Source organism: Hemitrygon akajei, chromosome 10, assembly GCF_048418815.1.
Source record: "Hemitrygon akajei chromosome 10, sHemAka1.3, whole genome shotgun sequence".
Taxonomy (NCBI): domain Eukaryota; kingdom Metazoa; phylum Chordata; class Chondrichthyes; order Myliobatiformes; family Dasyatidae; genus Hemitrygon; species Hemitrygon akajei.
Genome location: NC_133133.1, coordinates 172,791,792 through 172,807,074, shown reverse-complemented (window position 1 = coordinate 172,807,074; position 15,283 = coordinate 172,791,792). Strand labels below are relative to the sequence as shown.

The window sequence follows — 15,283 nt, the reverse complement described above, 5'->3', positions numbered from 1 at the left end:
ACTTCCTACCCAAGATCCACAAACCTACCTTAACAGGTAGACCCACTGTTTCTACCCCACTGAACTCATATCTGCAAACATCGACTCAGTTTTATACCACCTGGTTCAGTCCTTTCCTACTTACACCCATGCCACTTCACACACTCTTAATCTTTTCAACGATTTTAAGTTCCCTGGCCCCAAGCCTCTTAATTTCACCATAGATGTCCAGCTCCTATACACTGCCATCCCACACCAAGAAGGCCTCAAAGTTCTCTGTTTCTTTCTGGACATCAAATCCAACCAGTTCCCCTCCATCACCACTCTCCTCTGTCTGGCAGAACATGTCCTCACTCAATAATTCCTCCTTTGGCTCCTCCCACTTCCTACAAACAGAAGGTATAGTAGCCATGGATACTCGCATGGGTCCCCACATGGGTCCCAGAAATGTCTGCCTTTTTGTTAGTTATGTGGAACAGTCTATATTCTAAGCCTAAACTGGTGTCATTCTCTAACTTTTCCTAAGCAACAGCAATTACTGCATTGGTGCTGTTTCCTGTATCCATGCAGAGCTTGTCAACTTCATCATCTTTGACTCCAACTTCCGCCCTGCCTTCACCTGGTGCATTTCTGACACCTCCCTCCCCTTCCTCGATCATTCTGTCTTTATCTCTAGAGACAGCTTATCTACTGATGTCTATTATAAACCTACAGACTCTCACAGCTACCTAGACTATACCTCTTCCCAGGGCGTAACTTGTAAAAGGTTCCTAAGGTTGTCATAGCCGGGAGTGATAGTGGGGATAAGTTCCCATACCTTTAAAGTGCCCCAAATAGCGTGCGACTGACAGCCTCTGACAACCAAGTCCAACTCTTAGCCTTCACTTGTGGCCAAGCTACTAGGTCTGGTGGAATTGTTTCTACTGACAAGAGAAGGGGCAAAGGCAGACCACCGGCACCTCAAAGCCAGTTGCTTCAGGAAGTTGGGGCTCGTCAGCCTTGGATGGCAGCCTGCCTAGAAGGAAAACTTTTGATTTTAAACCTCCGCTGCCTTGCAGCCATACTCACCCATGGGAAAGGCTTCAGGAGTAAACCTCTAGGAAGAAATCTGAAGCCGGGGTCCCTAAGACATTTTGATGTTGTTTACAACTTCACTCTAGCAGCCTCTGCGATGACATTGGTGCAAAGCTGTATCGGCACTTGCCCTTCCCTTGGACTACATCAGTGACGTGGAGAGGGGAACCTGCTGCATGAGCAACAGCCGGTTCTTCAAATCTCCCTGCCCAGGCTTGCGCCTCGGTGAGTACACAGACCACCAGAGTCACAAACCCATGATACCATGGGATCAACAGCAGCCTACTACTTTTAAAAATACCAACCCATTCTCTCAATTCCTCTGCCTCCACCACATTTGCTCTCAGGATGAGGCTTTTCATTCCAGAACTTAAGGAGTTGACCTCCTTCTTCAAAGGAAGGGCTTCCCTTGCTCCACCATCAACGCAGCCCTCAACCACATCTCTTCCATTTTGTGCACATTTGCCCTCACCCCATCAGGGATAGGGTTCCTCATATCCTTGCCTACCACCCCACCAGCTTCTGAGTCCAGCACATAATTCTCCGTAGCTTCTGCCATCTCCAAAAGTGCTTGTTGTGGGGATCCATCTCCCCCACCCCCCCCCACCAACTTTTTGCTTTCTGCAGGGATCACTCCCTATGCAACTCCCTTGTCCATTCATCCCTCCCCACTGATCTCCTTCCTGGCACCTACCCTTGCAAGTGGAACAAGTGCTACATCTGCCCCTACACCTCCTCCCTCACTACCAGTCAGGGCCCCAAAAAGTCCTTCCAACTGAGGTGGCTGCGAGGTGACAACAGACCTGTGAGTCTGTTGAGGTCATATACTGTGTCCAGTGTTCCGGTGTGGCTTCCTGTATAATCAGTGAGAACCAACGTAGATTGGGAGATCAGTATGCTGAGAATCTACACTCCATCCGCCAGAAAAAGCGGGATCTCCCAGTGGCCACCCATTTCAATTCTTTCTTCCATTCCCATTCTAATATGTCAGTCCATGGCTTTCTCTGCTGCCACGATGAGGCCACACTCAGTTTGGAGAAGCAACACCTTATATTCAGTCTGGGTAGCCTCCAACCTGATGGCATGAACATCAATTTCTCGAACTTCTGATAATTGCCCCCACCCCTTTCCTTTACCATTCCCATTTCCTTCTCTCACCTCATCTCCCTGCGTATCACCTCCCGCTGGTACTCCTACCCTTTTCCTTTCTTTCATGGCCTCCTGTCCTCTCCTATCAGAGTCCCCCTTCTCCAGCCCTATATCTCTCTCACCAATCAACTTTCCAGCTCTTTACTTCACGCCTCCCCCTCCTGGTTTCACCTATTACCTGGTGTTTCTCCCTCCCCTACCCACCACCTTTTAAATATACTCATCTTTTTTTCTCCAATTCTGATGAAAGGTCTTGGCCCAAAACGTCAACTCTACTCTTTTCCAATAGATGCTGCGTGGTCTGCTGAGTTCCTCAAGCATTTTGTATGAACAGCTGTGTTGTTCTGGAATATCAATCTAGATTTTAAATGCTAATTTCTGAAGAGGGATTACTAAAAGATGCAAGACTGCTAAACTCACCTTTGAAATATAATGAAAGTTTAGCAGAAATTTCAAATCCAACATACTCTGATCAGGTTCAGTATATTATTCTGCTGAATGTTCGTGTATCCACTTGTTTCTCCCTTCAAGGTAGATAAATATTACCTCCCCACACCCCCCAGTTTTCAAAAATGAGACAGCATGATTGAATATAAAATTTATTTCTATGCAATGACTTAGCTCATCAAATTTTCTAATATTTAAAGACGATATATTGAGAATATTCAACTTAAACAATGTTGTACCGGATTTTAATTAAGGCTGTCCGAGCAAAACTTGCCAACTAATCAACAAGTTCTAAATCAATTACTAAGTACCGAAGTGACACAGATGAAAATTAACAAAACATCATGAAGAAACTCATTTAACAAGTGTTTGAATGTCAGTTTAGAATTCTGCAAAAGGATGCAAGAAAAAAAATGCTTTCAGAACATTTGATCAGATTTGTTATTCTAATGCACTGTTTAAACTTGCATGCTCAGTTCATATAAATGATGAGAACTACTATGTACAGGCAGACATCATTTCTTACCGTCTGTCAGACAGTATGTTTGAAATATCAAGGATACAATTAGTAGTACAAGTTATCAATGAGAACAAGAACTGCAAATATTCATCAGGTCAAGCAGTATAAACACATAATCAGCTACTTGTAACAGGCAAGTAACTTTTAAACTGAACATGCCCTTTGGAAAGCATCTGCATACCAAAGAACACAAGTACAATGCATTCCAGTTAATTGGGCCATTGGTTAATTGAGACAGCCACTTATTTAGGACAACTCTTAAGATTGGAGGGAGATTGAAAAGCTAGCCAAGTAATGCCATAACAACCTCTTACTCAATGTGAGCAAGACCAAGGTGCTGACCATTGACTTCAGAAGGAAATCAGAGGTCCATGAGCAGACTACAGAGGATCAGAGGTAGAGAAGAGCAGCAACTCTAAATTCTGGTGGATTTTTTTGAGGACCTGTTCTAGGCCCAGAACACTTGTGCAACAATGAAGAAACCACAGTAGCGCCTGTAGTTCCTTACGAGTTTGCGAAGATTCAGCATAACGTCTAAAACTTCTATAGACACATGGTGGAGTGTATATTAAATGGCTGCATCATAGCCTGGTATGGAGGCATCCTTGAACAGAAAATCCTACAAAAAGTAATGGATATGCCCCAGCCTATCACAGGTAAAGCCCACCCCACCATTGAGCACATCTACGTGAAACACTGTCACAGGAAAGCAGCATCATCATCAGAAAGTAATGGATAAAAATTATTTTCTGTATACAGATACTCAAATAGTCCAATAAACCAAAAGTAAAAAACCTATGACTGCGTGGGAGATGGAGTCATATACTAAATTCTACTTTATTAACTTTACAAACTACACTTTATACTTTAAATGTGAAGGTAAACTAGCCAAAAGAGAATACAAGAGATTTTTTTTCAGATATATAAAAAGCAAAAGTGAAAGTAATTAGACCATTGGAAAATGATGCTGGAGAGGTAGCAATGGAGAAACAAAAATATGGCAGATGAACTAAATAAGCATTTTGTATCACTCTTCACTGTGGAAGACAACTGCACAATACCAAAAATTCAAGAGTGTCAGGAGGCAGAAGTGAGTTTAGTTGATGTTACTAAGGAGAAGATGCTTGGGAAGCTAAAAGGTTTGAAGGTAGATAAGTCACTTGGATCAGATGAACTACACCCAAGAGTTCTGAAAGAGAAAGCTGAAGAGATTGAGGAGACATTAGTACTGACTTTTCAAGAATCACTAGATTCTGGAATGGTTTCGGAGGATGTGGAAGTTGCAAATGTCACCCCACTCTTTAAGAGAGGGAAGCCAGATGAAAGGAAATTGTAGGCCAGTTAGCCTGACCCAACTGATGTTGGATGTTGGAGTTCATTATTAAGAAAGATTTCAGGATACTTGGAGGCGCATGATAAAATAGGCTAAAGTCAGCATGGTTTCCTTAAGGGAAAATCTTGCCTGACAAATCTGTTGGAATTCTTTGAGGAAATTACAGGCAGAGGGGAATCAGTGGGTTAAGAAGACAAAGAAGAGTCAGTGGATGTTGTTCACTTAGATTTTCAGAGGCCTTTGACAAGGTGACACATGAGTCTGCTTAATAAGAGCCCATGGCAGTACAGTAAATATAATAGCATTTACAGAACATTGGCCAAATAGCATGAGGGAAAAAGTGGGAATAGAGGGGGCCTTTTCTGATTGGCTGCCAGCGACTAGTGCTGTTCCACAGTGGTCAGTTTTGAGACATTTCTTTTCAGATTATATGTCAATGATTTGAATAACAATTGATGGTATTTTTGATGATACGAAGATTGATGGAAGGACAGGTAGCGTTGAGGAAGTAGGAAGTCTGCAGTAACACAGACAATTTAGGAGAATGGGCAAGTAAATGCCAGATGGAATTTTGTGTAGGGAAGTGTTAGAAGGAACAAAGGTGCAGACAATTTTCTAAATGGAGAGGAAATTCAAAAGTGTGAGGTGCAATGGTGTCTGGGAGCCCTTGTGGAGGATTCCCTAAAGATTACTTCGCAGGTTGAATCGGTGGTAAGGAAAGCAAATACAATGTTAGCATTCATTTTGAGAGAACATAAAAGCAAGATACAATGCTGAGGCTTTAAAAATCATTGGTCAAATCACACTTGGAGTATTGTGAGCAGTTTTGGGCCGTTTATCTAAGAAATGATGTGCTGACATTAGAGAGGGTCCAGAGGAGGTTCCTGAGAATGATTCCAGGGTGAAAGAGTTAAAATACGAGGAATCTTTGATGGCTCTGGGCCAGCACTTGCTGGAGTTCAGGAGAATGGTGGGGGGGGGGTTGATCTTTTGAAACCTATCGAATATTGAAAGGTCTAGTTAGCGACAGGGAAGTGAATGATTCCCATAGTGGGAGAATCCAGAGGGCACAGCCTCAGATTATGGGGACATCCATTTAGAACAGAGATGAGGGAGAATTTATTTAGCTAGAGGGTGGTGAATCTGTGAAATTCATTCCCAAAGTGGCCAAGTCTTTGGGTCTATTTCAAAGTATTAAACTTTATACAACCTTGAGATTCATCTTCTTACAGCCAGCCACAAAAAACAATGGAACCCATTAAAAAAACCACAAAGTCTGTCAAACACCCAATGTGCAAAAATCAAAGAACAAATCATGCAAACAATAAAAAAGTAAACAAATAACATGGAACGTGAACTGTAAAGTCACTGAAAGCGAGTCCGCAACCACAGAGCCAGTTAAATGCTGAGGCGAGTAAAGCCGGTCCAGGAGCCCGATGGCTACAGGCCACAGAATGGAGCCAGATCAACACCGAGATGAGTGCCAATAGTTGCAGGCTGCAGCTGCAAAGATAGTTCACCACTAATACAAGTAAACCATGTGTAGTAGTAAGCTGAACACCAGCTTGTCCTTCTACCGCAGCCTTCTACCTTTTCAATCTGGCTCAGCACTTAAATCAGCGAAACATTGGTTTGTGTTTCGAACTTGGGCCCAGACCCCACCACTTCGATCCAACCCCAAGTCCGCTCCAGCAATGGCCAAACATGTTTGCTTTTCAAATCTCAGGCCAGGCCCCCACCACTTTGATCCAGCCACAAGTCCACTCCAGCAAAGGCCACCACAGCTGTACCTACATTATTGAGAGTCCAGTTCACAGATCCTCCAGGATACTGCAAAAATGCTAGGTTGTACAGATGATTCCAAAGCACAACTCCCAAGGGGAAATTACAAGCTGTAAATTGCAGTGATCATAGTCCAGAAAAAAAAGTGCAATTAATAGAATTGTTCGTAGTTTTGTTTGCTGCCTGTAAAGGGTCACTTTATAGGTTGACTGTTCTTGATTAGTCAAGGTATCAAAAGTAATGGAGAAAAAGGAGAATGGAGTTGAGAGATAATAAATCAGCCATGATGCAGTGGCGGAGCAGACTGAATGGCCTAATTTTGCTCCTATGTCTTATGGTCTCAATCTCTGAATTTAGATAGGTATATGATAATTATATAACTCTGCATAAAATCTTATGCAGATTACTTGCTATGATCTATAAACTTAAAATGGAAGTTTTTCAAAACAAGATATAATGAAACAGTACTAAAGATAGATAGATAGATAGATACTTTATTCATCCCCATGGGGAAATTCAACTTTTTTTCCAATGTCCCATACACTTGTTGTAGCAAAACTAATAACATACAATACTTAACTCAGTAAAAAAAATGATATGCATCTAAATCACTATCTCAAAAAGCATTAATAATAGCTTTTAAAAAGTTCTTAAGTCCTGGCGGTTGAATTGTAAAGCCTAATGGCATTGGGGAGTATTGACCTCTTCATCCTGTCTGAGGAGCATTGCATCGATAGTAACCTGTCGCTGAAACTGCTTCTCTGTCTCTGGATGGTGCTATGTAGAGGATGTTCAGAGTTTTCCATAATTGACCGTAGCCTACTCAGCGCCCTTCGCTCAGCTACCGATGTTAAACTCTCCAGTACTTTGCCCACGACAGAGCCCGCCTTCCTTACCAGCTTATTAAGACTTGAGGCGTCCCTCTTCTTAATGCTTCCTCCCCAACACGCAAAAACATTGTGCAATTTCATATCCTTGCAACTTTAAAACTCCAAAATATAGTTAGGGATCTAGTACTGCAGCTTGGCCCACAAGAGTTTATGGAGAAAATAGATACAACACTGCATTAGATTAGGATGAACATTCATTTGAGTAGCTAGGTCAATAAGACATCTTACACATCTGCTTTAGGACACACTGATCTGTCTATGTACAAAGGCTGCAGTTAAAGCAACATGTCAATTGTACACCTGAATGCACTAGTACGGTCAATCATGAAAAATGCTTCAACTGTAAAGGTACTGTAATTACAAAATACATTGACACAAGTTAAAGCTGAGAAGCAAGACCTCCAGGGTAGTAATTTCTGGATTGCTGCATGTGCCATGCACCAGTGAGAGTAGAAACAGGATGACTTGGCAGATAAATGCATGGCTAAGAAATTGGTGCAGCGGGCAGGGCTTCAGGTTCTTGGATGATTGAGATCTCTTCTGGGGGAGGTATGACCTGTTCAAAATTAACAGGTTGTACCTGAACCCGAGGGGGACCAATATTCTTGCAGGCAGGTTTGTAAGAGATGTTGGGGAAGGATTAAACTAATTTGGCAGGGGGGTGGGAACCGGAGTGAAAGGTCTCCGGATAGAAGAGATATAAAAATGTAAAGATAGCACGCAGTCAGACTGTCAGGAAGGGCAGGCAGGTGATGGGACTTAGTTGCAGCCAACAGGCTGAGTATCAAATCATTAGGGATGCAAAATCAGAAAGGATAGCAAATACGGTACTCAAGGTGTTGTATCTAAATGCACATAGTATAAGAAATAAGGTGCATGATCTTGTTGCAGTATTACAGATTGCCAGGTCACTGATCTGTGGTTGAAGGATGGTTGTAGTTGGGAGCTGATGTCCGAGGTTATGCATTATAACAGAGGAATAAGAAGGTAGGCAGAGGGGGCGGTGTGGCTCTACTGGTAAAGAATGGCATTAAATCAGTAGAAAGACGTGACATAGGATCAGAAGATGTTGAATCAAGAAACTGCAAGGGTAAAAGGATGTTGTTGGGCTCCCAACAGTGGCTGGGAGGTGAACTACAGGTTAAAACAGGACATAGAAAGGCGAGTCAAAGGGGCAATGTTATGGTAGTCATGGGAGATTTCAACATGCAGGTCGATTGGAAAATCAGGTTGGTAATGGATCTCGAGTGAGTGAGTTTGTTGAATGCCTAAGAGATGGCTTTTTAGAGCAGTTTGTCATTGAGCCTACTAGGGGATTAGCTATACTGGATTAGGTGTTATGTAATGAATGGGAGGTGATTAGAGAGCTTAAGGTAAAAGAACCCTTAGGAACCAGTGATCACAATATGATTGGGTTCAACTTGAAATTTGACAGGGAGAAAGTAAAGTCTGATGTAACAGTATCAGTGGAGTAAAGGAAATTACAGTGGTATGAGAGAGGAGCCAGCCGAAGTGAACTAGAAGGAACTGCTGGCAGGGATGTCAGCAGAACAGCAATCGCATGCATTTCTGGGGAAAATAAGGAAAGTGCAGGACATATGTATTCCAAAAATGAAGAAATACTCAAATGGTAAAATAATACAACCATGGCTGACAAGGGAAGTCAAAGCTATTGTAAAAGCAAAAGGGCGTACAACAAAGCAAAAATTAGTGGGAAAATAGAAGATTGGGAAGTTTTTAAAAACTTAGAGAGCAGCTAAAAAAATCATTAGAAAGGAAAAGATAAAATACGAAAGCAAGCTAGCAAATAATATCAAAGTGGATAGTAAAAGTTTTTTCAAGTATGTTAAAAATAAAATAAATGAGAGTGGATATAGGACTGCTAGAAAATGAGGCAGGAGAAATAATAACAGGGGACAAGGAGATGGCTGGTGAACAAAGTGAGTATTTTGCATCAGTGTTCACTGTGGAAGACACCAGCAGTATGCCTGATGGTGCAGTGAGTGAAGGAAGAGAAGTGGGTACAGTTACTATTACAAGAGAGAAAATAAAAAACCTAAAAGGCCTAAAGGTACATAAATTACCCAGATCAGATGAACTGCATCCTAGGTTTTTGTAAGAGGTAGCATTAGAAATTGTGGTGGCATTACAAGTCATCTTTCAAAAATCATTGGACTCTGGCATGGTTGCAGAGGGCTAGAAAATTGCAAATGTTACTCCACTTGTTGAGAAAGGAGGAAGGCAGCAGAAAGGAAATTATAGACCAATTAGCCTGACCTCAGTGATTGGGAAGATTTTAGAGTCAATTGTTAAGGATACGGTGATGGAGTACTTGGTGACACAGGACAAGATAGTACAAAATCTGCGTGGTTTCCTTCAGGGAAAATCCTGCCTGATAAACCTGTTGGAATTATTTGAGGAGATTACAAGTAGAAGAGATAAAGGGGATGCAATGAATGCTGTATATTTGGACTTTCAGAAGGCCTTTGACAAGGTGCCACACATGAGGCTGCTTACCAAGTTAACAGCCCACTATCACAGGAAAGTTACTGACATGGTTAGAGCATTGGCTGATTGGTAGGAGGCAGCCAGTGGGAATAAAAGGATCCTTAAAGAGCAAACACGAGGAAATCTGCAGATGTTGGAAATTCAAACAACACACACAAAATGTTGGTGACGAAGGGTCTCGGCCCAAAACGTCAACAGTGCTTCTCCTTACAGATGCTGCCTGGCCTGCTGCGTTTCCACCAGCATTTTGTGTGTGTTGTATAAAAGGATCCTTGTCTGGTTGGCTGCCAGTGACTAGTGGTGTTCCACAGGAGCTGGTGCCAGGACCACTTCTTTTGATGCCGTATATCAATGATTTAGATGATGGAATAGATGGCTTTGTATGAAGATTGGTGGAGGGGCAGGTAGTGTTGAGGAAACAGGTAGGGTGCAAAAGGACTTAGACAGATTAGAAGAATAGGCAAGAAAGTAGCAAATGAAATACAATGTTGGAAAATGCATGGTCATGCACTTTGGTAGTAGAAATAAATGTACGGACTGTTTTCTAAACGGGGAGAAAATCCACGAATCTGAGATGCAGAGGGACTTGGGTGTCCTTGTGCAGAACACCCTGAAGGTTAACTTGCAGGTTGAGTCGGTGGTGTAGAAGGCAAATGCCATGTTAACATTCATTTCAAGAGGCCTAGAATACAACCTAAATCACCTTGAGTACTGTGAACAGTTTTGGGCCCCTCACCTTAGAAAGGATGTGCTGGCATTGGAGAGGGTTCAGAGAAGGTTCACAAGGATGATTCCAGGAATGAAAGGGTTATCACGTGAGGAACATTTGATGGTTCTGGGTCTGTAATCACTGAAATACAGAAGGATGAGGAGTGATCTCATTGAAACCTTTTGAATGTTGAAAAGCCTAGACAGAGTAGATGCAGAAAGGATGTTTCCCATGAGAGAGGACAAGAGGGTACAGCCTCAGGATAGAGGGGCACCGTTTCAAAAGAGAGGCGGAGAAATTTCTTTAGCCAAAGGGTGGTGAATTTGTGGAATTTGTTGCCACATCCACATGTGGAGGCCAGGTCGTTGGGTGTATTTAAAGCAGAGATTGATAGGTCCTTGATTGGACAAGGCATTAAAGGTTATGGGGAGAAGGCCAGTAACTGGGGTTGAGGAGATTAAAAAAAAAAGATCAGACATGACTGAATGGCGGAGCAGACTCAATGAGCCAGATAGCATAATTCTGTTCCTATGTCTTATGGTCTAAGTTGAATTTGTCACATATACTTAAACACTTTAAACTGTTGGGATAGCACATGTCAAAAAAAATCACAAGCATAGCAGTTTAACCCGAGCATACACTATGGAAATCAAAAGTACGATTAAAAGTATAGTTACTGGTTCAATCCCATAAAAAATAATCGAGTTTAGAACTTTAACATTAATTAGTTTAAAATGTTGCTATTTTATGCTGATTACCATACTGCTTTGAATCAGGAAACTAATTAAACACACATTTCCCTTTCTCAAATGCTAGCCTCAATGTAAAGTTCAGTCTGAAAGTGCATAAGCACAAGAAATTCTGCAGCATTCTTTTTGGAAAAAATAAAATTGTAAAAAAAACTCTGCAAAGTCCATTACCTTGAGCCAAGAGGAGGAATAAGCAAGTGTTATGCTTTGGCCTTTTCTGGTAACTATGTTAGATCAAAAAATCCATCCTGTTTTAAAATACACTTAAAACAAAATGCTTTAAAGATTCCCTCAATACTGTAAATGCGACTGTCATATGAAAATTCAGAGAAGCAAGTGTGTTAATTTGCACCATGGTGTTAAGGAGATTTACTGCTAACCACAACTGTGAGCATTTGATGAAAAAACATGCATTCTAAATATTCCCCATCTCATTTTAAGCTGCACTCTTCATGCAGCTGAAAATTAAAGGGGGAGTACAACAACAATACAGATTTCTATTTGCACCCGATATGCATGCAATTGGTATTCAATTTGCAAACTTACAAAGCTTTAATGAAACATTATGACAGCTCAACATATAAACTATTAAAACAACACAGGCAAAATGCTGGAGGAACTCAGCATCTATGGAAAAGAGTACAGTCAACGTTTTGGCCCAAAATGTCAACTGTACTCTTCTCCATAAATGCTGCCTGGTCTGCTGAGTTCCTCCAGTATTTTGTGCGTGTTGCTTGGATTTCCAGCATCTGCAGATTTTCTTTTGTTTATGTATAAACCATTAGGGGTTTTCCAAGAATTATTATGGGGAACATTTGACTAATTTTACAAATCAAAATTTGTTAATGCATGAAAACATACATGTCACACGGCCTTTGAAAAAGACTAGGTGAAAAATACTTGGATTCTACAACAGCATGAAAATGTGGAAATATTAATGGATCAAATCCTGTAATTTAAATGAGGAAGTTATTACAAAAACTATTACAACAATAAAATGCCACATCTAATTTAGCAAATGCTTCCTAAAAATCACAGTAATGGCAAATCACTGAGAACAAGTCTTAAACCATAACTTGAATGCAAGAATATCATAGTCCTCATGCTTTGCACATAAAATTGAACATACATAGAAACACCTGGCAATTTCATTACTGCTAATGCTTCCAAATAAATTTGAGTTATTATTTGTGCTATACTGCTCAACTGCTAAATCTGGGCACAAGTTACTGAAAAGAAACCAGAGATCTAATGTCTTGAATTCAACAGTTACAGTCCCTCAAAATGGATAAAATAATTTTAAATGAACCTTAGCCACCAGACTTCAATACCCTAACATAAACAATCAAAACAGTTTTTGCAGAGCCCAGTTAAAAAATTTCAGTGTCATATTTTATTTAAAACACAGAAGTTGCCTGGACAGTTATCCAGCAATGTACATACCTAACTACCTGATAATCCAAATAGTTCTAAACTACTATTCCCTCTTTTGAACTTTAAACTGAAATTGTCTTCTTCCCATCATAATTGGCCAATGAAATTTTTTCAAACTATGATTTGTTCAGTGACAATTGCATTATTTAATTTTTGCTTGAAAGGCAGAAGGATCAACATAATCCTAAATGGACTAACATGTCATAATAGCCTAAAATATGGATATTTACATAGAACTCACTACAGTATCAACAGAAAGTTTAAACAGATAAACAACGAAAATATACCACACATGCACAACAAACATTTTCATGGAATGAGCTACTGACATATGAATGTTTATCCAGATTTTTAAAAATTAAAATAATCTCACGTGAACACATAGTTCATCTCTGTCACAAAAATTCACTAACTACCAGCCCGTAAAATTTTTGTTAGCATAATCAGGCTATCTAATGCCTTCCAGGTAGCTTATATATTAGCTGCTAGCTGTAAATACAAAATGTGCACAGATCGGCACAAAAGTGGGTCACACACCTGTACAAATATTTCGTACACTTGTTCAACAAGTTTGTCCAATTCTTCAAAATACACTTGAACAAAACACGGGAGAATCACAAATCAGACATTCTTAATGCTTTTCCATTTTAGAAATGATTATGCTACAATAGTCCTTGCACTTTTAAAAGAAATGCATACAGCTGTTGAGGTATTTCCAATATAATTTATCCTAATTTAATAGAAATATTAAACATAAAGAATAAACTCACCGTAAGTAATATTGCTTTAAGGCAAATGCTGCATTTGGACAACCTTTAGGAAAGTTCAACTCCTCTGTTATCAGTGACCATTTGTTCTTATCGGTTACCTGCATCAAAAATAATATTCCTGGTTAATATGCGTATACATATTATCAGATATAAAAATATCGAAAAGGACCTTACGCATTTAAATACCGCGACCGGCACTATTTTACACCACGAGCTCCTAAACCTAAAGTTATCTACCTACTTGTTTCACGAGAATGCAAAAGGATAAAGATGTTATACTTTCTCCGTCCTAATGATCCTATGGGCCTAATGTGAGGCCTACGATTTTCATCAGAAGCACGAAGCCTGAGACGGCGAAGAAATACGTAGGACCATCTCACCCGATCCGTCCAGGATAAAGGCAAACAAATAGTGCGAGCCGGTCCCCTGAAGAGTATTTCCTACCCCAGGCACACTCACGATTATCGATGTTAAACATGCCCGCTAATTTTGAGTTCGCTTAAGTGCGCTCAGTGCAGCTCAGCCCCACGCACCAGGCCAGGCAGGCAGTCTTTACATGCAACAAATGCCATCTACATCTCTCTCACACACAATCTTTGCAAGCAGAAACTAAATAAAAATATAAATCAATATACATTTTTTCACCCAGAACCGGAGAAGAAATAAAATTTCATCTCCCTAAATATAATCACCTTGGCGAATCCACCTAGACTGGTGACTCTGGTGTAGAGAGCGTGAAGATCCAGCTCCTTGCCACCTACTATTGGGATCTTTTTAAAAGGCGTCCTGAAAAAGGCAGAGGATCATCAGCCAAGTGTTTTCCATTTCAGAAAAAGTTTTATTCCCCCCCTCCCCCAGGCAGGTACAAAATACCTGTTTCTTACCCTCTGTTCTGGTGAAATTGCCGCAGCTCCTCCAAGAACGCCAGTCTTTTTCTCCGCGGCTCTAAAGGTTGCAATTTCCCCGTCGGATTTGCCATCTTTTTCATTGTTATTGTTGTTGTTATTGTGTTGTGTGTGTAGGGTGCGTGTGTGTGTAAAAACAAATGGAAAAGAATAACCCCCTCAAACTTCCCTCAATATCTAAAGGAGAGAGCCATTCCACTGCCGCTCAGTCATTGATGGTGGAGCGAGTACGAAAGTTTTAAGAAGGAATGAAAAAAAAGAGGGGAAAAAAAGGAGTAACGACCCGATTCGGGACTCTTTCGATCGCCAGATGAAGAATAAGAAATAAATACAAAAGGAAAACTTACATCTTGTTCTCTATTGTGTGGTACTGTTGTGGTTTATGTGTGTGTGTGTGTGTGTGTGTGTGTGTGTTGCTGCTGCTTTTTGACGCTGTTACACAGGCTGCGGTGGTGTAAGCGGCTCCATGCAGTCACTCGACTCAACACTCTCAGAGAAAAAAAAATGAGAGGGGGGTGGAGGGAAAAAAAGCGCACACACACACACACACACACAGAGACGAAAGGGAGGGGGAGAGAGAGAGAAAGACACACACACACACACAAGAGGGATAAAACCACCCCGGCGGCGCTGGTGCTGGCAGCGGCGGCCGAGGCACCAAACAGCAGCGGCTCGAGCCTCCCTCCGAGAAGCGAGACAATAGCGCCTCGTCTCAAGCAGACCGGCCACCACAGCCTGGGCCCCGGGAGGGGGTGCCCCTATTCAACCATTACACGACACCCCTCCCCCTTCTCTCGCACACACACCGGCCGAGCTCGCCTCGCACAAAATGGCGGCTGCTCGCATCCTGCTGCTCGGGGAGAGAGAGGGGGGGCGGGGGAATCTGAGCTGCTGCGTTTGTGGGTTTTTTTTTTAAATACAAGTGTGCGATCGCTTTTGATTTGTAGTCTTCGCAAAACAGCCGGCGAACGGTCGAGTTCGACCTGGGATTTATTTTTTGTCAGTAACGTCGCAGATTTGCGCCTGAGGAGCCG

The 15,283-nt window shown here is 41.5% G+C and overlaps 1 protein-coding gene across 2 annotated transcripts in view; it reads right to left on the bottom strand.

Moving 5' to 3' along the window:
* The window catches only part of arid2 (AT-rich interactive domain 2), a 126,945-nt gene extending 111,867 nt beyond the window's left edge, over window positions 1-15,078 (bottom strand). Inside the window, exons 1-3 of one of the 2 annotated variants that reach the window (XM_073059721.1) lie at window positions 14,229-15,078; window positions 14,037-14,130; window positions 13,345-13,442 (exon numbers count right to left, since the gene is read on the bottom strand). In XM_073059721.1, coding sequence (XP_072915822.1) covers window positions 13,345-13,442; window positions 14,037-14,130; window positions 14,229-14,332 — 296 coding nt within the window. In that variant the 5' untranslated portion in view covers window positions 14,333-15,078. The remainder of the gene's footprint in view (window positions 1-13,344; window positions 13,443-14,036; window positions 14,131-14,228) is intronic. The other variant, XM_073059720.1, reaches the window with a different exon arrangement.
* Between the last annotated feature and the right edge of the window lie 205 nt (window positions 15,079-15,283).